General features: G+C 39.2%; 3 protein-coding genes across 10 annotated transcripts; 2 read left to right on the forward strand and 1 right to left on the reverse strand.

Annotated features, from left to right (window-relative positions):
* Positions 1-477: 477 nt before the first annotated feature.
* ppp1r14d (protein phosphatase 1 regulatory inhibitor subunit 14D) lies at positions 478-9,077 on the forward strand. Of its 3 annotated transcripts, XM_042387882.1 has the most exons (5): positions 478-968; positions 2,524-2,766; positions 8,327-8,407; positions 8,766-8,798; positions 8,988-9,077. In XM_042387882.1, exons 2-5 carry the CDS (start codon positions 2,587-2,589, stop codon positions 9,054-9,056), a joined length of 363 nt encoding a protein of 120 aa, XP_042243816.1. In that variant the 5' UTR covers positions 478-968; positions 2,524-2,586; the 3' UTR covers positions 9,057-9,077. The 3 variants fall into 3 exon arrangements, 2 of the variants coding, with proteins under 2 accessions (XP_042243816.1, XP_042243815.1); XR_006091604.1 differs by lacking the exons at positions 478-968; positions 8,988-9,077 and adding an exon at positions 3,850-3,982 and having other exon boundaries at positions 2,318-2,766; positions 8,766-8,832; XM_042387881.1 differs by lacking the exon at positions 478-968 and having other exon boundaries at positions 2,318-2,766.
* zfyve19 (zinc finger, FYVE domain containing 19) lies at positions 8,465-14,090 on the reverse strand. 5 transcript variants are annotated; one of them, XM_042387877.1, is made up of 12 exons: positions 13,886-14,090; positions 13,667-13,788; positions 13,510-13,563; positions 13,236-13,402; positions 13,003-13,145; positions 12,730-12,838; positions 12,315-12,533; positions 11,983-12,059; positions 11,680-11,781; positions 11,427-11,584; positions 11,094-11,207; positions 8,465-8,525 (listed from the first exon to the last, which is right to left on the reverse strand). In XM_042387877.1, the coding sequence occupies exons 1-11, from the start codon at positions 13,937-13,939 to the stop codon at positions 11,129-11,131; spliced, it is 1,284 nt and encodes a 427-aa protein (XP_042243811.1). In that variant the 5' UTR covers positions 13,940-14,090; the 3' UTR covers positions 8,465-8,525; positions 11,094-11,128. The 5 variants fall into 5 exon arrangements, with proteins under 5 accessions (XP_042243811.1, XP_042243812.1, XP_042243814.1 ...); XM_042387878.1 differs by having other exon boundaries at positions 8,507-8,525; positions 11,088-11,207; XM_042387880.1 differs by lacking the exon at positions 8,465-8,525 and adding an exon at positions 8,860-10,226.
* Positions 14,091-14,144: 54 nt separating this feature from the next.
* On the forward strand, positions 14,145-20,098 carry bub1bb (BUB1 mitotic checkpoint serine/threonine kinase Bb). Of its 2 annotated transcripts, none has more exons than XM_042387874.1 (9): positions 14,145-14,241; positions 15,983-16,150; positions 16,272-16,331; positions 16,428-16,572; positions 16,666-16,862; positions 16,979-17,142; positions 17,668-17,861; positions 17,966-18,066; positions 18,548-20,098. In XM_042387874.1, exons 2-9 carry the CDS (start codon positions 16,008-16,010, stop codon positions 18,834-18,836), a joined length of 1,293 nt encoding a protein of 430 aa, XP_042243808.1. In that variant the 5' UTR covers positions 14,145-14,241; positions 15,983-16,007; the 3' UTR covers positions 18,837-20,098. The 2 variants fall into 2 exon arrangements, with proteins under 2 accessions (XP_042243808.1, XP_042243809.1); XM_042387875.1 differs by having other exon boundaries at positions 14,162-14,252.
* The last annotated feature ends 300 nt before the right edge of the window (positions 20,099-20,398 follow it).

Here is a 20,398-nt window from a genome sequence, read left to right on the forward strand (position 1 = left end):
TAAAGATTTGACCCTTTGTTTTTCAGAGCGTTTGTCATCTTTTCACTGAGCCAGTGACCATTGTGCAACACATACTTATTAGTTTAGGAAAGCTGATATGAGGTTTATCATTATTATATGACTGTTTTTTTTCCGTCTTACAATATTTTTCTTCTTCGTTAAAACATTATTTTGTTCAAAATAGGGACAATTTTAAGCTTTTTAGGGACTGGACTAAGGTTATTTACCAACTTCTACAGTAAGCAATTCTCCTAATTTTGTAATAATACCAATACAACTAATAAAAATGACATAAATCATTATTTCCCTCAAACAAGTCCTGAAGAAATTGTACAAATACAACTATATAAATACAAAAATCATACAGCTACTGGAGGTTAATGGAAATGGTTTCCCAACAGGATAGGATTACGAAAAAAAAAGAAAAAAAAAAGATGTGTAGAAATAAGCTTGCTAAATCCGGTTTAATACCACAGCAAAATAAAATTAATTTTGTTTTAAAGTATTTTTTTTAATTTGATGCTTATAATATGGAACAAACTTAATGTCATTACCCCATTTAAAAATGTCAAAAGTGTATTTATCTTTCTGAAACAGACATACTTCATCACATGTGTGAGTTGTGGACTTCAACTCTCAGATTCAGATGCTACCCAGCATGTTTATCTTTAACCCAGAAGGTGGCAGTATGATCCCACTTACAGCTGAAGAAGTTTGAAGAGGGGAGTTTATGATTCTTAAAGCATTGTAAAACATGTTTTATGGCAAATTCTTTCTCACACATATTGAGTAACATGGCATTTAAATTCACAAGATCTCAATCTTCTTTTTATAATAGTAGTGATACTGAACTACTTCATGCTCTGAGTCATCCAATTACAGTACGTGATGAGTCATAATACCACACATGAACCTGTCAACAACTAAGACTGGGGAGAAACAGGAAGTGGTCGCTCTGTCTTTGACAGGTAGATTAATTAATTTTGTGTTTACGCTGAATCATAATTCCAGCAAAATTAAGCAAGAGAATAATTGGCTTTTGCCAAAAAAATATGGTAATATCCACATGCAGCTACCTGACAATGTTGATGAGTTTGTTACCGTCATACAGTGAAGATAAAACAGTAGAGGTCAGGATTTACTTATTCTGCCTTCCACTCCTCCCACCTACAACAAGTCCCTCAGGCAAGGTTGAGGTGAGAAGGCCTAGCACACGACTCCAGTCCACCCCCCCCCCCCCCCCCCCCCCACCCCCCACCCCCCCCTTTTTTTTTTTTTTAGACAACTCGGCGGTGCAGAACCAAGTAGCAAAAGATGAGATGAATGAATTTGTTTGCCTGGAAAGGTGAGCTGCTGGAGGCCACTCAATAATTCAGTGTTTGTAACAGACGGTGCATCAGTGGGTGAACACACGCAGCAGCTATAGCTGATTGATAGTCCCTGCCAAAACAAAAAACTGAACCCCATTATTCATATTGTAATAGGATCTGTGGAAACTCTGCGGCCTGTTGTCTCTGTTGTCTCAGCTGTAATAATTTGGTACTGGGATGTAACACTATGAATTTTTGACCTTAGATTATTTGCTACTGCTGATATTTGACTTTGCGAACATTAATAGGTTTCAAGACTTTTATTTGACATTTGACTTCTCAACAGCCATAAATAGTGCTTTCCTATCCATCCATTATTTATGGTAACTGAGGATGCCAATTTGACTTCAAGGCTTATTAAACGTACACCTGATAATGCCTGGTATAAAGGACGGGGCAGGTATCACACTAGAGGAACCCTGGCTCACCTGTCAGGGGGACCCAGCTATTGTTGGAAGTGTTTGCGAACACAAGAGCCCTTAGCACGTCAAACCCTTTTGACTTTGTGAGCAGATAAATACTTTAGACACTCTTACTGGGTGAATAATAAATGCTGTGTTGGTATGTAGATGTCTACATATCAAAACATCAATAGATAGGAGAACAAAAACAGATCTATAGTAAGATTTTCCTTTTTATGACGTCAACAGTGCCATGTTGCCATATTTTTAGTAATCCTGACTTGATTTTTATTGTCGCCCACTCACCCCAGTTTTTGTTGCTGTAATTGACCTATGCTCTCCCACCTGCTATAACACAGAGGAAGAATGCAAACAGCAAGCACACACCCTATAATGTCCATGCGCTCACACACGCAAATGCTTGCACAAGCACACATACACATAGAGGCATATCTCATTACCATCCTCCTGATGGTGCAAGCAGTGGGTGTTGCAAGAGGAGGAGGGAAGGAGAGCAAGACAGTGAGCTTTGGAGAGAGAGAGAGAGAGAGAGAGAGAGCGGGAGAGAGGACGAGGACAGGCAGAGAACCAGAGCCATCATTATATAGAGGGAGAGCACAAACACTCAACAAGATAACAGGAGATACGCGTGGGAACAGCAGCCCACTGGAAGGCAAAAGCAGAGATAGAGACAGAGAAGAGACGTGCAAGACGAACGTGTGAGAGCCTCTGTTTGTCTGTGTGTGTAAGAGAGAGAGAGAGAGAGAGAGAGAGCTCAGTGTGTTTCCACGGTTCTCCTGAGGGCCGTGGCAGCCATGGCGTCAGAGCCAAGCACCCAGTCCAGGGTGATGTTCCAGGCGACGGACAAAACAGAGGAGCCGGCGCACCGCAAGCTGGGGAAGCTGACAGTCAAATACAACCGCAAGGACCTGCAGAGGAGGCTGGATATCGAGGAGTGGATCGACGGGCAGCTGCACCTGCTGTTTGACTGTGAGGTAGGTTAGGGTTGGCTCACACACACACAGACACACACTGTGTTCGCTGCCTGAGGAGGAGGTGAGGGAAGGGAGCGAGGGAGGCACTGAACTGCTCATAGGTGCCTGTGGTGGGCTATCCATCACGTATGAAAGGGGGGAAAAAAGATTACAGCCACCTAAAAGAGGAGTGGGTAGGAGGCAAGAGGCTTTGCTTCATGGCTGCAATTTTTGGCACACAAGCCTTCATGTGTCATCAAACTAACCACATCTATCAGCTGTTCGGTGTGTACCGTGATCTTTGACCATAGTGATAAGACTATTTTCCATAACGTGATGTCTGAAGTCATTAAGAAACATTTCTAAGCATGTTGCAACCTTGACAACGCAACACCTAGATCTCATTAAACATATGGTTGCCATATGGTCACATTTATATTGAGGCATTTAGAAGATGGTTTTACACTGTGTCAACTTGAAGAGCTTAGATTCTATGATCAGCAACAACCAGTATTGAGGAAGAAGAAAGTATATTCATGTGACTTCATAAGTGATAAAGTAATTATCAGTAAATGTCATACAAATAAATGCTAAGGGCAGGGTTAAAGAGGATATTTTTTATTTTTAAATGTTCTCTAAATGTTGCAGTTTTTATATCCTTGCTATCATGATGGCATCTGGGACATTATGTCATCATTTTAAGGTCTGTGTCTGTTCGCAGACATGTTCTTGTGGACACAATGACTCAATAACTGTGCATGATAGAAACTAATATATAGATGATGATTAACGGTGGTGGTAACTAGATATTCTGAAACCCAGGCAAAAACATCGGTGCTTTAAGATACGGTGTTTATTTTAGCACAGTGCATGTCTGAGGACAGGAGTTATAAAATGGAAATGTGTGCTCATTATTTCCATTGTGTACCTAATTAATGGCCTCATTGCATAGATGATTATGTTTAATATGTACCAGGAATTACAGCTCACAAGACACACACACACACACACACAAACACAACCTTCAGAACTCCGCTCCTGTACAGTGGGATACAATCCAATTATGTCAGAGGCTCCATATTGATTTGCTTGGCATTCTCCAAGGGGAAACCATGGCAACAGATGTCTCATCGCCCACGAGGCAGCTTGGAATCAGGGGTGTCTGTTCAGGAGCACGGGCATCCTAATGATGATGCAGATCAGATGACAACACCGCCTCTGTTTCATGCCGGAGAAGGTAGAGACAAAGTGTTTCTCATTTAATTCTCTAACCACACAGAGACCATTGGCTGTAGATGGCCTGTAGCCACCCCTACATCTCTGTCTGGCATCTCCTTACACTGACAAGCAGCCCTTTGTATATGGCATATACAGTACTAATAATGGAGACCATGACCATGCGTCCACTTCCATATGACAGACTAACAAGGAGCAAATCAGGTGACAGACAACTAGCATCTGCAGTTATCTCTGCTCACCTTTTTCTAAACCAATAGATGGTGCGAGCAGGCCCCAGTTGGTTTCATTTTAAAACACTTCTTCAGTCACAGCTGAGTGCCAGAGATTTTCAATATTGTGCTATTGTATTCCTCATCACAATACTTATTTCATGAGCTTCATTCCGTCTACACCCAAAGCCTTCTTCCCTGTGGTAATATATGGTAATATGCCTGTGAAGCCGAGGGTGGAATAAATCACATTTGAGAAAACCAGGACATCCGGATAACAAAAACAGATCTCAAGTCTTTCTCTGTCTACTTTTTTGATCTTGTCCCAGAAACATACAATTATTTCACATTTGCAGTACATAGCCTTTTCATATTCCGGTTCTAATATAGTTTAACATTAGGATTAACACGCAGTACATGTGCAGCACAGATAGTGGATTTGCATGTTTCCCCAGATAGCTGAAGGATGGGTTCTCAGTGTGATTGATGAGATGACAAGAGATAGCAACAACAATAGTAATGATAACACCCGTCATCATACACTGAAGCTATCTGAGGTACCTCTTCTGTACATTTTTCCTAAGGATAGCCAGCTAGTCTGCGTCCTTTGCCCTGTGAACATGATGGTTTTACTTTCTAGTCGGGATAGACTGGATATTTGCATTAGCCACTTCTGTGGAATTAAGCATGGCCTGTCCATGTACACTGGCCAGTGTAATAAATTTTGCATGGGCTCAGGAGAAGGTTACTCTGTTGGTTCTCCGAGTCTTCTGCGTGGAAGCATTTACCATCAGTCCCCTGTGTTGCCACCTGAATTATTTAGCTGCATCTCTAATTCATACAAGTGCTGCCTTGGTCTGGAATGGCTACCTTCTTAACAAACTTCACACCTTTTGAGACATGATAAACTAAAAAAAAAAGGTGTGAAAAACAGTTGATAGACTTGAAAATGGTGAGCAACATTCAGGCCTGTGTGTGTACAGCGCAGATCAATGTTTTCCAGAGTGGTTTTGTCAGTGACCGCCAGTTTAATTGAAATACATAGACTGCAGGATATTAACTGACAGAAGGTTACAATAGCTTCAGATTAGTTGTGGGCTAAGAGTAATAACATCACACTTTCCTAAGTTTTAGCCCATTCTTGTATAATTAGACAATTACATTTGGATATCTTTACATTCTGTTGGCCCTCTTTAAACTTTAGTTAATGAATATTTTGATCTGCGGGCAGTTGCGCCGCTAACAGGAAAAGGGAAGGGTCTGATAAGTTTAACACACACTGGCATCTTCTCAAAACAGCTAGATTTCCTGGGCATGGTTTCCTTATCATCAGAACAGCCAAAACACAGCGTGGGTAATGGAACCGCGCTGTGTTTAATGTTTGATTTCACTGTTCACTAACTAAACCTGCTTTAAATAGTAACAGATAAAAAAAGGCTAACTGCTAGCTGCCTCATTACACCCGTGATACATAAGTGTCGGACAGACATCCTGAAGAGGGGATTAGAAATAGGTTGACTGCTGGGGATCACGACTATCCACAGCAAATTTTTAGTCTGGTTTTCAATATACCTGCCATGGATCAAAATATTGATAGAGGGGAAATTTTGACCTGATGGTGACCTGGCCCTAGATGGAAGGTCAAGGGATCATTAAAACCATCCAGAATAATTTACTATAGACCATGAATATCAATACTTAATTTCATGGCATTCTGGCCAGTAGTTTGGATAAATGAAAGTGTTGAATGGACTGACAGACTGATATGCAAATTTAGACATATATAATACATGTATAATAAACAAGTATTTCTTGGAAAAAGAAAAATCCAACACATCACAGTGCAATAAATATGAAGAACTACAAGTACTTGGAAGAATTATACATATATATATATATATAAAGTATAGATAGTCTTTCATATAACTACATTTTGAAAAGACACTTACATGATCATGCTGCTACTCTGAAATTTGAGTTCTTACCTCTGAGGAGTCCTAAGAGCAAAAAAACAGGTCAACTCCTAATTATGATGAAATATTCTGAATTATTCTGAATTATAAATTCTTGCGGAGGTCATCTTCCCTTGACAAAACTCAACTGCTTATTTAGACTGCATCTGTACTGCCGTCTGAAGCTGCAATCCACTGAGAACCACTTTGATATTCATGAATTCCAATATTAGTGCCAACATTCATTTTAGCTTCTATTGCTTTTAACTTCAAAAAGTGCTGCTGAAGACATTTCTGCCCAGAGGCCTCATTAAAATGCTATTTTCCTTTGACAATGAAGGTAACTCTGAAGCTGAAAATTATGACTAAATGCAACATGAAACGCTGAGAAGTTAATGGAAGGGTCATATAGCACTTCCTCATGATAAATGTACATGTTCTCTTACTATCCAGTGGTTGTCTGCATGGTGCTGCAGTCACAGGCAGACAGAACAGGTTTAAGATCAGTACAATTAAAGTTTTGAATTGTTCCCTGTTTTATAGTCACAGCTGACGTAGCACATATGGAGGTTTCATTTTCACATCCATCCATCACTTGCTTTACAAGGAGCTCTAGCTGGCCAATCACAGTTTCATGTAATTAATGGAGGATAAATAAACAGTCCTCATTCACTAGAAAAAAGAGCTATTAGGCTCAGCCAAAGCTAACATGATGCTGCAGCAATCAGAGCGGTTGTTATTAAAATTTACTGTCGAATGCCAAGAGGGTACAGAGAATACACATAATTTGGCATCAGAAATAGCAGTATATTTATCACTAAATTTTATTACAATAGCCTGCTGTAGCTTCATATTAATTTCAGGTTTTTGCAGAAAAAAGTACACAACAGTCATCTAGAAGTACTTGGACTAACCCAGTCAAGTACAAAAACCACAACCAAAAAAGTCCATCCACAGCCTAACACAGAGCTGGTAAAAAACGAAGGCCACACAACACAGAAATGAACAGCACGGACCGAAAAAGCAATGCTAATGCAGACATCAGCAGAATCGCACAGGGTCCAAACTGGCAGCATGTATCAATTAGAGGGGGCACAGGGGACTCAGAAGGTGGGCCCATCTATTCCGCCACTCAGCACTTCCACATTGATTAGCTCTCTCCTCATCCAGAAAACTGTGTGAGCCCCATCCTCACCAGCCATGGAAACTCCCCAACCGGAAAATATTCCTCTTAAAAAGAGGCCCCACTTGTCAAATATGAGTGTATACCTGCTGACTCCAGATATCTCAGTGTTCAGGATTCCTCCAGTAAGCACTCCTCCTTCCTCTGAAATTGTAGCTGAAAGCCGCGGAAAAGAGCTTGTGATATGAACTGATTACTTTGCTATATTTACTTTTTATAACTGGAGACTCTGTGCCATGTTTTACAGTTTTTACATGAGGTTGGCATTAATCTTTCAATGTGCTGCCAGAAACTGTTCAGTTAATGCTAACATTTTTGAAAAAAGGGTTTGTATGGATTTAGAAAATGAAGAGTTAACTATATATCAGTTGATTGTGTCCTTGGCGTTGTGTTTTAATTTAGGTACAAAATGTGGGAAAACCTTTCTTAGAAGCTGAGATGAATATATTCTTTAGAAAACATTTACAGTGGAAATAATCTCTCAGTAATGGTTGAGTTAAATGCCAGCTGGGTAATCCATCCATAACATCGGCTGGTGGCATGTGGCAAGTTTGGCCTCCTGGAGCATTGTTTCCTTCATGCCTCACTTCTCTTCAGCTGTGCTCATGTGCACATTATCAATCATATCACTGTTATATCAGGAAGAAAAAGACAGTATTTAGTCTTATTTCTACCTTAGAACCAACAATATAACTCTGGCATTTTGACTGCTTGTAATAGTAAGGTGTTGACGTTTTAAAACTTAATACTAAAGTATACATTCTACTGTGCTGTAATAAAATCTATACTATGTTGCATCACATCTTCTTTTCCATCTGAGTGACTCTGCTCAGTAGTGCGGAAAGTCCTACCACTATGATCAAGGATTGGCAAGTAGCCCACATTATACAATGTTTGCATGAGCTTTTGTACCATGCAGGAATACAAACGTGGGACATATGGTGATAACTTCTTATTCCTATATTTTATTTAACTTTTATTTCTCTCTGTTCTTACAGGAGGAAGATATCCCGGAGTTAGAGATTGACATAGATGAGCTCCTGGAGCTTTCAGATGAGGGGCAAAGAACCCGACTGCAGGTGAGTGTGTGTACAAAAACAATTACATTTTACACCAATCTCTATTTATTTGTTCAGACGTTTATTTCAGTTCACTTTTTTTGCTTACTTCATGGAACTGGCACCCAAAACTGCAGCTCTGCAAACAAAGGACAACATGAGTCCCAGGAGTGCAACATTCAGGGCAAAGAATTTGAACGTTTTAACACTTTGTTCCTACTCGACCTAGGTACATGCTTGACTATTTGCTATGTGGGCTAAAAGCTTAACAAGCACTTGACCCTTGCTGGAATCCAGTGTTGCAATGTTTGAGGTGAAAAAGCTATATCCAATGTTGTAACTGCGCCTTTTGGTTTCTTTCCTCTTTTTCTTTTGTTAGGAGTTGTTGCAGGAATGCGGAAAGCCAAAAGAGGTGAGACATTAAAAAGTTCAATTACATATGAGATACTACAGACAAGCTTAATAGAGATGAACAATTTTGCAATATTTATTTACAGAGAAAAATCATGTTATTGTTTTATTGCTTTATTTATTACTGTTGTCTTCTCTAGTTTGTAAAAGTTGCATGCAGAAAAAAATGTTGTGTCCATGTTCTCTGTAGGATTTTATCAACGGGCTGCTCTACAGGATAAAGGGTCTACGCAAAATGTCAGGTCCCTTGAAGAAATAATAGGTCAAATAAAGAATTGAGACAATATGAAGCCTCTTAACTTCTGATTGCCTACGTGTTAACTGTTTGGATGCCCGTACATGCGGTTCACATGTCAGTGGGACTTCTCTTCCTGGGTCAGCATCAGTCTAACACCGAGCAGTTGGGTTTTGAATGTTTTTTTTTTGTATTTCACTTTAATGTATGGACTGCTTTAAAATTTTGTCTCCCCTAAACATACCAATAATGTACATGTGATAAAAGATGTACTGACTATTACTCAGACGGACTGTTTTTTTTGTTTGTTTGTTTGTTTTTTTGTGTAAGACTGTACATTTTCGGTTGGATATTTATGTACATAAATATTTTTGTTCTAATAACAGTGTTGTAGGTCAAAATAAAACTGAACATTTTCAAGACAAGGGTGTTGATGTGTTTTAAAAGGGTTACATCTGATTTCACAGAAACAGTCAAGAAAGCGACTGGGTTTTGGTATCATCAGGTATTATTCATTCCACACACACACAAACAAATATTGACATGTCTATTAAATCCATCAATTTACAGTACCGATTTAACTACCCCATTACCTCAACTGCCCTTTATTTCTGCTCTAATAAACTGATTTGCCTTTAAAGAACGATTATGTCCTACTGCCCAGAGACAACTGTGAGCCTTTACTGTAGAATGGCGGTCAGGATATCACTCCCTAAAAGCAAGGTTTTGTTTTCTAGCGTAAATTTTTCAACAGAGTGATGGAAACAAAGGAGACGATGACATGTCATGTCTAAGAGTAAACACAGTGAAATCAGTAGCAGGAAGGGCCATTAAGTATGCGTCCATTATCCCCTTCCATTTCCTGTCTGTGGTCCGTGTATGACATGGCCAGAAAAAAGGCAAACACAGTAACGGTATCCATACAAACCTTAATGGAACAAGCCCCCGGAGGAGAGTGTAATTATGGTTTCTGCTCAGTTGGCTAGACAGTAATGCACACTGATGAAACTGCACTCTGGTCTTCTGTCTGTCATACACAGAGGGTCTTCTGGCTAAAGGCTCCATTATAGTAATTTGCTTGGTTCGCCCCCACTTCCACTCTTGCCTCTCTGACACAGACGCCATCTATACTGTAAGACCACACTTCCGACAAGGCTTGCCAGACTGCGACATTTTTTTGTCGAGTGGTGATATCTGTGATTTAAAAAAAAAAGAAAAGGCTGCAGAGTTAAAAATATAACTTAAAAAAATATCCTACACTCGCTAAAAGATGTGACACAGCGCCTAACGCTAGCGCATCCAGTTATAATGAAATTACACGCAAGGACAAGAAAGGCAATATTCATGTCAGACTCGCAGCCAAACATAGATTACAAGAGTGACTGCAGTGGCTGCCAAAAGAAAACAAAGCCATCAGTAATCCTTTTATACTGACTCCTCTGTACTTTGTCAGTCCAGAGCTGACAGTAGTCTGGGATCGTACATCATCCCAGATGAGCTCGTGATGCGTCTGCTTTCTGTATGTGTTGTCAAAATTGAAAAATAATCAAACGGTGAGAAGCGGAAAGTGCATCTAAGATGAGGCTTTGTTGCTTTTTGGGAAGTAGGACAAGTGACACAGAAAAACACTTCAAGCTTCTTATTCAGTTGGACGGTTGCAAACAGAAGCTGTGCAGTTTTATGAAGGTAGCTACACTGTCTTGCAGCCTCTGCTAAATGTACATACCTCTATTTTTTGTACATTAAAGAAAAATAAGAACTATCTTTCACATATCATACATATCGTACTACATTTACATTAAGGTTTATGTCTATGTCTAGTCTTTGCTCTGCCATAAATGTTACCCATTGTTTCTTAATTTCATCATCTTGATCAGCATTTGCAGTTACAGAAAAAAGATGCTCTTCTTTTGAATGATTGGATATGATAAGTGACGGGTTAAAATGAGGTTTTCTGGCTTGCTTTGAAGAGGAAGTAGCGTTACTGTGACACTGTTTTATTAACAATAAGTGGACGCTTCAGGCTCAAGCACTAGTTTAACAGTGATGACTGACCACAACCTGATAAGGCCGACATCAACAGCACAGTCTCACTATCATGTCTTCCTCTTCTTCTTTGGCGCGGTGTAGTTAGCGGTGCGATGCTCCATCCTGTCATATTTATCATGGCCTTCCCTGGGGAGATAATGGAGTGTGGATTGATAATTCATCACACTAAATACTTTATATTCATGCTGCTTAACAGTTTGGCAGCAGCTTGCCTGTAATTTATCTGGGTCATGGTATGCATTCCAAATCACATGCATCTTTATTGGGCATCGGAGCACAGACTTCCATGCAAAGCTCTTCTGCGAGTGGCAAACCAGAATTGCAGGTATTATTATGATGTGCTACCTGAAGCAGCGGTTGCAGTACAGGTCTCCATCACAGGTGTGACAGCGAAGGGTGGCGTCTTGGTTACAGATGCAGCACCATGGAAGTTCATCCTCATCACTGTCTGATGGCTGATGTGCAACGGCCGCTGGGGAAATCCTACTCTTGGCTGTTGGAGTCTTTCAAACACATCAGATAAACAGGGAATTATACTTAATTCTGTCTTATAACTTATTAAAAAAGTCAAATTTATTTTTTGACTATTGTTTAGTACCGGTTTCTTAGAGGTTTTTTTCTTTTCCGTGTTCCTGGGTCCACTCTGTTCTAAAGGTATGTTGTAGCCACTGGCCTCATCCAGCGCAGCTTCTTCTGAGAGCTACAACAAAAAAGATACAGAGCAGAAAGTCTTTAATTGATATTACAAATTATTAAAATGACAAAATAGCAGCCCCTTGTGGTAACCTTAAGTAGTCTCAAGATCATCTTTACATGTGTTATATGCACTTAAAAACAAATGTATTATGTAAGATGCACTATCATCTACAGTGAGGAGTTTATTTAGCCATAAATCCCAGACCTGTTTTAACACCCTCCTCACAGCTTCTTCCTCAGTCTCTTCATCACTGTCGGGATGCTTGAAGTCCTCCATAGTAACTAAAAATGACAAATAAAGCAATGACAGGTTTCTGACACACTGAGGCATTTGCATTTCTGTTGAGGCCACTTTTTTTTTTTTTTACATTGAGTAGAAATCATCTTATCATATTTTATGACATTCCGATGTGAACATATAGATAACAAACACAGTTAAGTAAGTGGAACACAAAGATCTTTATTTTCATACTGTAGAAACATGTCAAACACAGATTGTACTCATAAAGCATCAAGTATAACTGAAATGTGTGGTACCTTTGTCTGGGTCCTGCCCTTTCAGCTGTGCCAGCCTCTTCGCCATGTGGAGGATCTGATCTTGGGAGACGTGCTCCTTCCTCAGCTCCTCCATTGCCTCGTCAAGGAGACGGGCCTTCTCAGCCTCAAGCTGCTTACTTGCATCCTGGTTCTCCTCCAAATTCTCCTCCAATGTCCCCTCCTCCCCCTTGTTGAGGTCATTCATACGACCATCTACACCTGCAGAGGAAATTATAGGTTTGACCGTATTTGGAAGATTCACATAATTGCTGAATAAGGTAAGTTTTTGGAGTCCGAATCTGGCCATAACATAATCTTTAATTACATTGTTATGGCTACACAAAACTATAATATTACTGTGTCATTAATTATTAATTGAATGTGGATGAAATCAATGAGATGAGTAACATCTTACTGCATTCAGGATTTGATTGCTGGTTGTCTATAGCAACTTCATCTGTCATCTGGGTTATCAGATCATTGGCTTGTTCAGTCTGAGTCCTGTTATCTGGAGGTTGGTGCACCTGTTTAGATGAACACAATAAGCAAATATACTTGTAAGCAATTATAAAATGTAGCATATTTAGCATGTGTTTCCTTCTAATTAGCTGCAAATATGTTATGCTGTGAATCAGCTGCACTGTTAGGCAAAAGACACAACAAACAAGTCAGCAGGTGATTGGCTCACAGGTGGAGGAGCTTGTGAAGGTGGGGGTTGACCCCTTAAAGCTGCCAGACGGTCCTCCATCTCCCCTGTGGAAGGCACTGGCCGGCTAGGAGCTTTTAGAGCAGCTAGGCGAGATTCAATCTCTCTCTCAGATGGGATAGACTCTGTACAAGAGATAAAAATTTATAACGTGTAAGAATTTGTTACAATTTGTAAGATCAAACTGGTAGCTGCCAAAAATATAATGACATTACTTGGTGTAGTGTCCTCTTTCAACTTTTGAAGCCTTTCAGCAATAGCTTGATCTTCCTTACTCAGGCCTTTGGCTGGGAGAAGACCTGCTTTAGCATTTCTACTGCCTCCCTGTGCAAGAGGCTGCATCGCCTGTCCTTGTTGTTTGGCCTCAAGCGCAGCAACTCGTCTGTGGAGCGAACCATAAACTTTTTGATATTATGAAACTGCTGTGTGTGTGTGTGTGTGTGTGTGTGTGACAAAGGGTCATGTTTACAAATTTGATCATATACTGACTTTTTGTAATTTTCAGGAGGGGACCATCTTCCACCACTGTTAGGAGGACCCCCACTTACAACACAGAAATTAAAGACAGGTAAGAAACTATCATGTTAATAAATGTTAATTAATAATGACAGTTAGTTTAACTTCCTTAGCATGGTTTGACTTTTACCTTGTCATATTATCATGACACTGCTTGCAGACCTTCTGATGGGTGTTGCCACAGCGAGGCACCACAGCATTGAAAGTCAGACAGCTGGAGCAGAAGGAGCGGCCGCAGTTCTTACATCCCAGCTGTGAGCACATTTACAACGCAAATCACACCGTTTATTATCCGTAAAACGTTTTAACGTGCAGATATAGTGAATAGTGTTAGCCAGCAACGTCTTACCTCCTTCTTGAAGAGGCTGAACTTTGATGCACAACAGTAACAACGGTTGTCCATGACGACACGTGCCAAAAGTCATGAGACACGCTATTATAATTTCCAATATTGCAATAGCGGGTAAATATGTAAAGGCAGCTATTTGAACAATAATTTGGCAGCTAACTATCTATTTCAACCTTTCAGCGTTGACACAATCCAAACAGGGAAACATCCCGGAAGATGCGGTGTGACGTCATTTAGCGTTTTCCTGTTTACGATTCCTCCAATCAGCTTTCTCCAAATTCTGTCGCGGTCCTCGTTCAAAAATACAGAAGCGTCAACGGTGAAGCTGTAATAATCCGAAAAAAGACACAAAGGAGGTGTGTGAGCGGTATGAAAAATGCCATTTTGTTGACTCGTTGTTTTGTTTTTTAACATGTAGCTGGTTTATTTTGGTAATATTGTGAACAACGACAAAAAACGATCGAGCTAATGTTGGCTAACGTTAGTTAGCGTGTTAGCTCACCACGTCATGCGCTCACTAAGTAAGATAAATAATAATACAGTTTACACATTACAATAGCTTCTGGGTTAAATGTTGTTATGTTAAGTAAGATGAAAACATTTTACCTCTTGGTTGTTAATTCAGCGTAACCAATTATCTTTCAGATGCAATCCCTGCACTGGTCACTTTCATATATTTCATCAAACTGGACTTTGTACATTTTACAATGCACCTTAACTGTTGCAACATTTATTGCACATATCACATTTATGTTTTGCTCTTGCCACCTTCATATATTTCATACACTTCATTTCAGTGTACTTACTTGAGTCCATATTTCCTTTATACAATCAATATTTCATTTCAAGTTTTATATCCCATTTCAAAACTATTATTATTCTATTATGTAAATAGATTTTGAATTTTGAATGTTTCATTTAATTTTTCTACTACTTTGTTTATTTCATTATTTTATTGTTATTGTTATTACCACCTTACACTTGTTATAATTTTATTCTTCTATGTTGTGTTTGTGGGAGAAAACGGCAAGACATTCTTTTGTATGCTTACATACTTGGCTAATTAACAGATTCTGATAAATTATGATCTAAGTTATGTACTGTTATTACACTGTAACATTTACATACAATCATATTATTGTTCTTGTATCATATGACTGCCATGACTTGAATTCTAGTCAGTTTGTTCATTCAAGCACCAATCTAAGCCCTAAATAATAATGATAAACTATATTTATATAAAAGTGCATTATGTGATGGTTTACAGCTATAGTTTAACAACCCTGATAGCTAAATGTAAAAATGATTGAGGCACAAGTAAAGCTTTTTATGTCATCCCAAAGCTTTCCATTTTAATAATGGTGCTACTTTAAGTCTAATGGAATACAATCTAAAACAACTTAGGGCTGCAACAAACAATCATTTTCATTATTGATTAATCTGTTGATTATTTTATCGATTAATCAATTAGTTGTTTAGTCCAGAAAATGGTGAAAAATGTTGATCACTTTTTCCCACAGCCCAAGGTGACGTCCTCAAATGCCTTGTTTTGTCCCAACCAACAGTCCACAACTCAAAGATATTTAGTTTAGTGTCATAGAAGACTAAAGAAGCAAGAAAATATTCACATTTGAGAAGCTGGAATCAGAGAATTTATTTTTCTCAAAAAATCACTATCATGTTCATTATCAATTTAACCTGCCATTTATTTCTTTTTAGGTTAATTAATTAGTCATTCATACAACACAATGTCAGTGAGAAATGTCCATTACAGTTTCCCAGAGCCCAAGGTGACGTCTTCAAATGTCTTGTTTTGTCTGACCAACAGTTCAAAATCCAAAGATATCCAGTATACATTATCAAAAAAGAGAAAAACAGCAATTTTCACATCAGAAAAGCTTGAACCATAGAATGTTTTCTTGGGGAAAAAAAGGCCTAAACAATTAGTCAGAGGAAAGTAGCCTCCTACATAAGTTATATTCAGAGAGTGCAAGAAGAGATTTTAAACAAATTGATGAAATCAGCCTCAAAATAAATTCTGAAAAACTAACATACACCTTTGTCTATGTTTGTGTGTGTGTGTGTTTGTGTCTTTAGGTATCTAGTTGTGTTAGTTTCCACAATGGCAGAAGGAGGAGATGTTGAATGGGAGCTAAGCAAAGAGAACATTCAGCCACTGAGGCGGGGAAGAGCCATATCAGCCTTACACCAGGCGCTCAGTCAACAACAAGATGGGCTCAGCTCTGCCATCAACCAACAGAGACAGTATGGATGAGCTTTAAAACATTACACCTTTAATGAGGTGATAACAATTTCACAATACAACCCAGCGGTTTTCACATGTTGATGGATGTTTTGTGGCTCCCCCCCCCCCCCCCCCCCCCAGGGCCTTTGAGTCTGAACTGCGAATGTATGATGGAGATGATCCACTTGATGTTTGGGATCGGTAAGTAGATTGAAACAGTAGATTGTATGTGTGAAGCTTTGAAATCTTGAGTTTTTAAACCATTTAATCCTCCTCTCCTGGCTCTGTGTTTAACAGGTATATAAAATGGACAGAGCAGACCTTCCCTCAAGGAGGAAAGGAGAGCAACCTTTCCACACTCTTGGAGCAGGTTGTGGCCAGATTCACAGAGGAAAAGAAATATCATAACGACCCTCGCTACGTTGACATCTGGATCAAATTTGTATGTGTGTTTTTTCAATCAGTATGTTGCTACTTTGACAAACTGCTGCAGCGGTAATAACTTTTGCTATAAATGTGTGTTTTGCTTAATTAGGCAGAGAACTGCACGGAGCCCTTGGACATTTACAGGTACATGCAGGCTCAGGGAATAGGGATCACACAAGCGTCCTTCTACATCGCCTGGTCCGAGGAATACGAGAATCAGGGCAACTGTCGCAAAGCAGACCTCGTCTACCAGGAAGGATTCAAGAAGCATGCTGAGCCGTATGATAAACTCCAGCAGTTTCACAAGTATGGATTCATCCAGTATAGTTTGAGATAGATAAAGATGAGAAGTTTGAAAAAGGAGTATTTTTCTGCCCTCAATATTTTGTTATAATCATAATTTTCTGTGTTGTTATTCGTAGGGCTCTGCAGGCACGTGTGTCCCGGCAGGTGATGATGAATGTGGAGGAAGATGACAGCGATGATGAGCCTAAACAACCAGAGAGAATTTCTCTAGCTGACCTCAAACACAGAGGGAAGAAAAAGGCCGTCGCTCCCATCATCAGAACTGGGCCTGCAATCAGAAGTAAGCACATGAATATACAAATGAAAGGTACCATGTGGAGTTTTTGGCCATGAGAAGCAATGTGAGGAAGTGTTTTAATGAGTGGGTCCCTATTTTATTTGTATCATGCATGAGCATATGGGCAACATGATTCACAACCTGTCGCTGGTGTCATGCTATTCCACAGACTGACAATTGCAAAGAAATATTGTTTTGCAGCAACAAAACTAGTGAGCCAGACGACTACAAGCAAGTAAAAATTGATATAAACAGTCTATGATTTAAAAAATGTTTTAAATAAATTGGCTTTACAAGTGTTCTATGGAAATGTTTAAGGAAATGCACCCAACACATTTGATAGATCTCCATGATGTACACAATGAGTTTTGGTGAAAAACACTGAATGTAAACATAACTTTTTGTTTACGATAAAACTCTACAGGGCATCTTTAAATTTGTAGTGAAAGGTGGTCCAGCAACCTTTAAATAGAAACAGTATTGTTGGAAAATGTTTTTAATTTTGATGTTTGATGGGTTTGTGGACAGGTATCTCTGGAGGCCTGCAGTCACACGGTGCTCCTGTCCTGGGCAACGCTACAAACAGTCGGATGGTCGTCTTTGATGAGAACAAGGCTCAAAGTGCTGGTCCTTCAGAGCCTAAATTTGAGTCTTGGGTAGCTCCTCCTACTGGAAGGGCAAAGGAGAATGAGAAGAGGCCTGAAAAATGGTGTGATGTTAAGGTATGAGAAAAACATCAACAGGTCATGTTAGTTCATTTAAATGTGTGTATTGTAATGCGGTGTGGTCAGTTTCATTTTTTTCCATCCGTTTGTGTTTATCACAGATGCCCCAGAAGACCAAATTCGGACATACTGTTACGGCCCCACCGCCTTTAAAACCCACCTTCCAACCATTTGTTGAGGAGTCAGACCAGCCTCCGACAATGTGAGTGTTTACAAGAATCAAATCTTTGCTGAACATGTTACACACATAGTACGTTCAAATTCATGATAATAATAAGAAGTACATTCCTGAAATTCACGACTTGTTTGGAAAAGATTAGTTACTTGCTGGTTACAACATTTCAAATGTGTGGATTTGCTGCATTTGTTTGCTTTAGATTAACAAATACAAATGATATATTTTTGTAAGCTGTCTAGACATAAAATAAAATAAAATAAAAAATTAGGACATCACTTTGGTTTCTTGTAACTTGGCATTTTATAGGATTACATTTTTTTTCAATTACAACATTTAAAAAAAAATAGATGCTCACAAATTAAAATACTGTAGATGTTAGTTCAAACCTAATCCATGACTCATTTTATAAACAAACCAAAATGTTATGCCTGTGGTGTAAGTTTATCCTCGTTGGCCTATGTGAGTAAAGCTTATTTGATTTGCTCCGGCATCTTGCCTCCCTCAGGACTCCATGTAAAATCAACCCAGCAGTGAACACAGTTCTATCCGTGCGTAAGCTCGGCCGAGAGGAAACTCCTCTGAAGAGACTACAGGAACACAATCAGCAACAGAAGGAGGCAGAATCAGGAAAATTGCAGGAACAGAGCATGTACTGTAAAGAGCTGCTGCTCAACGGCGCCACCGAATTCTGCTTTGAGGAACTACGTGCTGAACGCTTCTTCAAAAAGATGGCACAGGAATCGCAGGAGGTCGGAGGTCATGAGGATCAAGCCAGTGCCAGTGCTGCAGTCTGATGCATCTATTAAGACTAACAATGTGACTGCTCTTTTTTTATGGATTTTTACCTTTGTTTTGACAAGATGTTATTTGAAGTATCATGTAATAACTGTTACGTATCGTTTGTTATCCTGCTGTTCATATTCTGTCCATAGAGTTCAGTTACTCTGAACGTGAAAAGATAAAAGGGGTCAAGCTTTTTAGAATCCCCTTTTGAAGTGACGATACAGTGGGTTAATTGTGTTGGATTCATGAAAAATACAGGAATGCCTGTACATTTTAATGTAATCCAGCACAAAACACCAGAAGCTGCAGATGCAAATACTAAGAATAGAGTTAAATAAACATCTACACTATTTCAACAAGCTTTATAAACTATATAGGCTTCACAGTAGTATTTATAGGGCTACTGGATTGTTTTATATTGTTGTGTCCACACTTGTATATACTGAACATGTTTGTTTAACACTGCTTACATGAGTGGTTCTCAATCTTTTGGGCCTGTGATCCCTTAAAATGAAGCAAAGTCTACCCGGGACCATTTTTCACATGTTGCACTGTCTACCAGTTAAGTTACCATTATTGTTCTGATTCATCGGTTAATCGTTTTGTCAGAAAATAGTGAAAAATATCCATTAATGTTCCCCACAGTCCAAGTTACATCTTCAAATTTCAAATAGTTTTGTCTGACTAAGGGTCCAAAACTGAAAGATATTCAGTTGATCGTCATGTTCAACAAAGAAAAGCAATAATTTATCACATTTAAGAAGCTGAAACCAGCTTATTTATTTAATTTTTGCTTAAAAATGACTAAAATGACTAAAATCAATTATCAAAATAGTTGCTGGTTAATCTGTCAACTGATTCATCGACTAAGCTTGCAGCTCTAGTGAGGACAAGAGGACTTGTTTCATGTGTCATGTTTTTTTTTTCTGTATCCCATCCTGTTCTATCATCTCTAGCCCCTTTGATTTATCCAGCGACCCCTTGTGGGGGTCCTGACCCCCAGGTTGGGAACCACTGGCTTACATTACATCTCTACTGCAAAAACCTGCTCGCATTTATTTCTACTTTCACTCTTAGTCCAGTAATTAATTTTTCTTATTGCTTTGTTCTAAGAACAATGGTTCCTTCTCAAGTTGATTTGTCTGATCAGTATTTCTTGAGCAGATGTTTTTGTACAGTTCCAGTGACGGAGAGAGTGGTGATTCAGTCTTAGTCTGATGAAATGTCCATTCTAGGCAATGTCATTGATCTTCAATAAACTTGTTAAAATGTCTTGCTGATGACTAGTGGGGTTTTTGTTTTTTTTCTCGGTTTTTTTTTTGGACTGAGGGGGATTGTAGTAATGCACTGTCAGCAAGGGGGCATGCAAGGGAAAGCATGGATTGCATTCCTGCTAATGGTATTTGGATTACTAATGGGGCGCAAGAACAGTTTAGTGCTGACTGTAATCTGTTGCTGCAGTTTATACAGTCAACACTGGTTGGCATGAGTAGAAACTACAAACAACATTGCATTCAGATGGTCATAATGTCATCATTATTACTACTTATTCTAATGAAGTGACTTCATTTAT

This window comes from Thunnus maccoyii, chromosome 16, assembly GCF_910596095.1.
Source record: "Thunnus maccoyii chromosome 16, fThuMac1.1, whole genome shotgun sequence".
Taxonomy (NCBI): Eukaryota; Metazoa; Chordata; class Actinopteri; order Scombriformes; family Scombridae; genus Thunnus; species Thunnus maccoyii.

Coding starts and splice junctions, on each gene's coding strand:
- ppp1r14d (XM_042387882.1), top strand. CDS start 2,587: ATGGCGTCAGAGCCAAGCACCCAGTCCAGGGTGATGTTCCAGGCGACG. Junction 2,767..8,326: donor ACCTGCTGTTTGACTGTGAG/GTAGGTTAGGGT, acceptor CTGTTCTTACAG/GAGGAAGATATCCCGGAGTT. Junction 8,408..8,765: donor GGCAAAGAACCCGACTGCAG/GTGAGTGTGTGT, acceptor TTCTTTTGTTAG/GAGTTGTTGCAGGAATGCGG.
- zfyve19 (XM_042387877.1), bottom strand. CDS start 13,939: ATGGACAACCGTTGTTACTGTTGTGCATCAAAGTTCAGCCTCTTCAAG. Junction 13,789..13,885: donor TCAGCCTCTTCAAGAAGGAG/GTAAGACGTTGC, acceptor ATGTGCTCACAG/CTGGGATGTAAGAACTGCGG. Junction 12,534..12,729: donor GCAATCAAATCCTGAATGCA/GTAAGATGTTAC, acceptor TTTCCTCTGCAG/GTGTAGATGGTCGTATGAAT.
- bub1bb (XM_042387874.1), top strand. CDS start 16,008: ATGGCAGAAGGAGGAGATGTTGAATGGGAGCTAAGCAAAGAGAACATT. Junction 16,573..16,665: donor TTGACATCTGGATCAAATTT/GTATGTGTGTTT, acceptor TTGCTTAATTAG/GCAGAGAACTGCACGGAGCC. Junction 17,143..17,667: donor AACTGGGCCTGCAATCAGAA/GTAAGCACATGA, acceptor GTTTGTGGACAG/GTATCTCTGGAGGCCTGCAG.